Genomic DNA, 5881 nt, shown 5'->3' with positions numbered 1-5881 from the left:
ATGATATAAAAATCCTGAATAGGCCGATGCATAATGAAATTGAACAAATAATGAAAGATCTCACCAAAAATGAAGCAAAACGAAACAAAACCCAGGACCAGATGGTTTGACTGCTGAACTCTACCCAACTTTTAAGAAAGGATTAACAGCACTTCTTCTCAAAGTAACCCAAATGATTGAAAGAAAGTAACCCTTCCATATTCATTCTGGAAGTTCGGCATTACCTTGAGCCAAAACCAGAAAAGGACACAACAAATAAAAAGTAAACCATAGATCAATATTCATGATAAATATCTTTGCAATTTTTAAAAATATTATTAATAGCTAATGGTTATAGAAATAATATTGTTCTAGTTTTCTTTAATGTTTCTTAACACTTTTTCCATGCTATAATATCTTTAAATTTTTATTTATTTATTTATTTATTTATTTATTTTTGACAGGCAGAGTGGATAGTGAGAGAGAGAGACAGAGAGAAAGGTCTTCCTTTTGCTGTTGGTTCACCCTCCAATGGCCGCCGCGGCCTGCGCGCTGCGGCCAGCGCACCGCGCTGATCCCAAGGCAGGAGCCAGGTGCTTCTCCCGGTCTCCCATGGGGTGCAGGGCCCAAGGACTTGGGCCATCCTCCACTGCACTCCCTGGCCACAGCAGAGAGCTGGCCTGGAAGAGGGGCAACCGGGACAGGATCGGTGCCCCGACTGGGACTAGAACCCGGTGTGCCGGCGCCACAAGGCAGAGGATTAGCCTGTTAAGCCACGGCGCCGGCCCTATAATATCTTTAGAAACCCAAGTTTGGAGCCATGCTTATAACAAACAAACAGGACTATGATTAATGTCATGAGAATGACATCCTGCATGGGACACGGTCTATCCCTCATTGCAGCAGCACTCAGATAAGTGGGAGGCACTGGCCACCTCCCAGGGTCTTTTTGATAGCATTCTTGACTTCCTGGTTTCTTAGACAATAGATGAAAGGGTTCAGCATGGGTGTGAGGACTGCATACACAGCTGATATTAGCTTGTTGGAATTAAAGGATGCAATAGCTCTGGGTCGGACATACATGAAAATCATGGCTGTATAGTAAATTATGACTACAGTGAGATGAGATGCACAGGTGGAAAAAGTCTTCTTTCTTCCCTGGGTGGAGGGTATACGCAAAATAGTAGAGACAATATAGACATAGGAGAGGACTGTGGTAGTGAGAGGGAAGATGAGAATGACAATTGCCAAAGCAAAGTCTACTAGCTCAGCTGTGGACATGTCTTTGCATGCCAGTTTGAGGATTGGTGAAATATCACAGAAAAAGTGATTCATGACATTGGAGCCACAGAAGCTGACATGGGAAATGAAATAGACCTTGAAGACAGAGACCATGAAGCCAGTCGTGTAGGAGAAGGCTACTAGCTGTACACAGTAACCCGTGGTCATGATGACTGGGTATCGAAGAGGGTGGCAGATGGCCACATAGCGGTCATAGGCCATGGCTGCCAAGAGCACGCACTCTGTGCAGGCAAGTGAGATGAAGAAGTAGAGTTGGGTCATGCAGCCTGTGAAGGAGATGTGCCGTCTCTGCAGGAGGAATCCATCCAGCATCTTTGGGACAGTAACGGAGACATACCAGACCTCCAGGAAAGACATGCTGCTCAGGAAATAGTACATGGGCTTATGGAGGGAGCCAGTGATCCAAACAGTGAGCATGATGATAAAATTCTCGAATATCACTAACAGATAGACCACTAGGAAGAGGAAGAAGAGCAGGTTCTGCAGCCATTGGGCACTAGGAAAGCCCACCAGAAAGAACTCACTGACCAGGGTGATGTTCATCTCCAGGATGGCTAAAAACTCTTGTATGTACTGAACTCTTCTACGGTGAAAACATGAGCAATGAAGATGTCTGTGGCATCAGAGAAGAGACCAAAATATGTCAGCAATGCAATATCCCTTGTGAATGAGACTGATAATGCTGCCTTTAATACTAATAAGGACTCTTCTAATGTAAAACACACATTTCTATGAAAGTTTCCTTCTTTTTTTTAAGTGAAAGTCTCCTAGAATTAAAATGCATTTCCACCCCAAATATTATTCACCTGATGATTGTGATTTTAATGTCAACAATCAGGTAATTCTTGGTTCTTTTGCTACAGCAAAGTGAGCCATGTTTCTCTTCCATTTTTCTCCAGTTCTTTGATAACTGAAGAAGTCACTGGACTTCCTTAATGGAAATATAGATGATAACATCAGTTAGCAAATTTCCAAAAGTTTAATATGTGGGTAGTCCTCTGCTCGAGTCCTTTGATCCAACATATTTTCTTCAAATTAGAGTCTTCAGAAATTTTTGTATGGTAATAATTATTAGAAAATTTCCTCACAACTTCTGCATTCACTTCACATTAAAATGCAACTTTATAATTTTCACACACAGAAAGCATTTCACATTTTCATCTCGACTAATATTCCATCCTCATCTTTTATAACCCTCTAAACAGTATTCCAGGCTCTAGATATACACAACTAGCTTTGGATCCACAAGCAAACTATAATCTCTTTCACACCTGTGACTTTGTACATAATCTTGCCTCTTCCTTTTATACTCTCTCCCGAATCCATTGATTTAAGAGTCAAGAACCATTTAGGAGGTATCTACAAAACCTCTGCAATGCCTCTTCAGCATTTACTTCCCAGTGCATGACAACTTCATGCATGGAGATTCCCCACCTCACCCCCCACACACACTGAAATCTTTCATATCTTGAGACCTTATCCTTCATGCTTGTGAACAGATGCCTAGGATGGTGGTTGGCAAACACAACAAAAGTTAATTGATAAATCCTTTGTAGCTATCAGATCTATAAGAAATAGGTCAGTAAAAGAAGAAAGAGATCTTTAGATCTTTGTTGGAAGGAGGCATATGTCTATTCGGCTGCACATCTCCGACATATTCATATCTTGCATACCTGGGTACCTTCATGATAAACATATCCACAGTGTCTGGGAACATTAGACATGAGCCCCAGTCTCAGTTTACTTGGCGGGCCAGTGTTTCCAAGTAACAGCAAAAGTATCAGGTTCTGGTTCAAAGACAGGCACACGAATGAGGTACAAAGGCAGGTTGATCTTGTAAGACTTGAAGCCAGAATACTTTTTGAGCTGACACAACTGTTATATGAATCAATTTTATTAAATGTCCTACTTAATCTTGGAACCAGGTCCTGTCTTTAAACCATGTTCACTGCCTGCCAAACTCTTGTTGACCACGTTGTGCATTTGGCATAGAGGAAGTGTTAGACGGATCAGTCTATTCTGATATCCCCTTGAACCAGAGACATTTGTTAGTTCTTAGGCAAGGAATTGAAGGGTGAGTGGCTGAAGGATATATTATAGGCACCACTATCTTTATCTCTAGCAGCATAGCGTGCTAGAGCTCAGCACTCTGCTGGGTAACTCTGACTCAGTTTCCCATCTACACTTCTATCTCTGAGTAAGTTTTACTAGTAAAGAATTCCTGGCTTAGTTCCTCGCTGTCTTTCACCAAATATTTTAAATGTGGAAAAGAAATTGTGTGGGAGCAGAGTATCTAGTTTTACCTACAATCTAACCCGGCAGGAATTAGTACCAACATAGAATCCCCTACTCTTAAAATATGTGTCACAATCCACAATTCCAACATCAGTCATGCAATTTTCTATAAAATTTCTTCAGCATAGAATTTTAAATTCATGAAATCTTTCCTAATTAAATTAATAAAAATTTTAAGAAGAATCTAAGAAGATGGGATTAAGAGTCAGAGCCAGGATTCTTTCTTTCTTGCATCACCTAGTAGCTTTGTCACATTGACCATATCACTTAACATTTAATGTTATTTTCATGCCTTCTCCTATAAAATGATAAAAAAAATACAACAATGCCTACCTTACTGGGTTATTTTGTGATAATTAAATGTGATCGCATATTGAAGATGCTTAACATAGGACTCAAGCTGTAGTTTTCCCCTACAGGCTTTAACTGTTATTATGTCACAGTAGGCTCCTAGAAGCTTATTCAATTACATGTGCTCACATGCTTTCATTCACATATTCTCATAAATACAAAGTCATTAATTTGCTTTCTTTCACTAATTTTTTCTGTTATGCTTCAGAGAATGAAACAATCCAACGTTCCTGGAGAAACAATTTAATTGTCTATAAAATCCTACAATCAATCATGCCTTCTTCCTAATTAAATCTTCGATGAATTATTTTCACTATTCAAACACAATCATGTTTCCCTCAAACTTCCTCTACTTTTGCACCAAATGTACCCCACCCCGAAGGCTCTAATTTGAAGCATGTAGATTTAAAAAATATATCACATTCTATTTTTCTTTTTATAGAACAAAAAACATTGAGCTTTGGACTGTCTATGCTATCCTAGTGTATAGGACTCACTCTAGTATGGATGTCCTGGTTATAAATGGACAACACCAATGCTTAATGTGCTTTCTCTGAACAGTCAACATCAACACTACTAGATATCTCTTGAACAAACAAACAAACAAACAAAAAACATATCCTTTGTGCTTTTGTCTAACACTCAAAAGATGCAGATCTGCCCAAACTTCCCAAATCTGAGTAAATATATACTGCAAGTTTCTTTTTGATTTTATTCCCCAAAATACTTCTACTGTCCAAAATGATCTATCTAGACATTTTCTCAAGGCCTTCCTTGTCTTGTCATCTTAGGAACTTTCTTCAGGAATTGACCAACATATCTTAGTATCTCTAAACACTCACCATGGTCCACTTGTCCTTGCCTAGTAATAGAAAAAATTCTTCAGACATTCACACTGATCATGGGAAAGGAAACTGGTTTTCAGACTCTCACACTCTTGAGAGAACTGTGTGCAGCCCTTGCTCAGTGTGCCTGGTAGCAATTGCCACTCTAAAGCAAGAAGAGGGGAGCAGGGAAAGTGTAATATATCCAGCCCGTACCTCTATTTATCTCATATCTTTTCCCATGAGAACAACTTACATTCCATCTGTTCTGGCTCTGGGGAAATTTGGTGTGTACTGCCTTGGCTTGCGTGTACATCCAGGGAACCTAGGAAGCTGCATCTTCGTTCACCTATGTCAATCCCTTTTTCATCCTGGATCATGTTTACCTGTATCTATTGGCATGGTGTGGTGTTTTTCAGTTATTCCTATGTACAAGGTAATGTAACATCCAATTACTCAGAAACCAGGTTAAGAAATCTAAATGTGTTACAGTAATAGAGTCATGTATTCTTTTTAATTTTTTATATAAAGTATACTTTCTACTTTTAGTGATCTTTCATTATTTAGTGAGAACTGTGCTGTATTCTCTAGAATAAAAAAAGCTTGGTGTAATCTCTACCCTCTGTGAACCAACAATGTTATAAACAAAACAATATACATATAAAGTCAATGAAAAATGTATATTAATGAGAAATGGAATGGGAGAGGGAGTAGGAGGTGGATGGGAGTGGTGGGGGAGGGCGGGAATGGGGGGAAGAACCACTATATTCCTAAAAGCTGTACATATGAAATTTGTGTTCATTAAATAAAAACCTTAAAAAAAGAAAATACAGCATAAATATATGATCAAATATTACTAAGCCATAAAAAATTCTGATATTTGTAACAAAATGAATGAACTGGAAGTCTGGATGCTGAGTGAAATACGCCAGACACAGAAAGACAAAAATCTACATTTGCTCTCATATTTAGAAATCAATATGTATATAGAATAAAAATATGTGGGTGTCATATATATCTATTTATAAATGTCATTTCATTATATATCCTACATAATAAATAATATACTCTTCCTTCCTCACTTTATGACCTTGTCACGAATCTCATGTTATATCGTATTAAAAGCTCCA

At 38.7% G+C, this 5881-nt stretch overlaps 1 protein-coding gene across 1 annotated transcript; it reads right to left on the bottom strand.

Moving 5' to 3' along the window:
- Nucleotides 1–888: 888 nt before the first annotated feature.
- LOC133763769 (olfactory receptor 6B9-like) lies at nt 889–5131 on the bottom strand. Its single transcript, XM_062197518.1, has 4 exons — nt 5008–5131; nt 4770–4789; nt 3026–3156; nt 889–1864 (listed from the first exon to the last, which is right to left on the bottom strand). The coding sequence occupies exons 1-4, from the start codon at nt 5129–5131 to the stop codon at nt 889–891; spliced, it is 1251 nt and encodes a 416-aa protein (XP_062053502.1).
- Between the last annotated feature and the right edge of the window lie 750 nt (nt 5132–5881).

Source organism: Lepus europaeus, chromosome 7 (genome assembly GCF_033115175.1).
Source record: "Lepus europaeus isolate LE1 chromosome 7, mLepTim1.pri, whole genome shotgun sequence".
Classification (NCBI taxonomy): domain Eukaryota; kingdom Metazoa; phylum Chordata; class Mammalia; order Lagomorpha; family Leporidae; genus Lepus; species Lepus europaeus.
The sequence above is the reverse complement of the archived record's forward strand: the minus strand, read 5'-3'. Positions and strand labels throughout refer to the sequence as shown.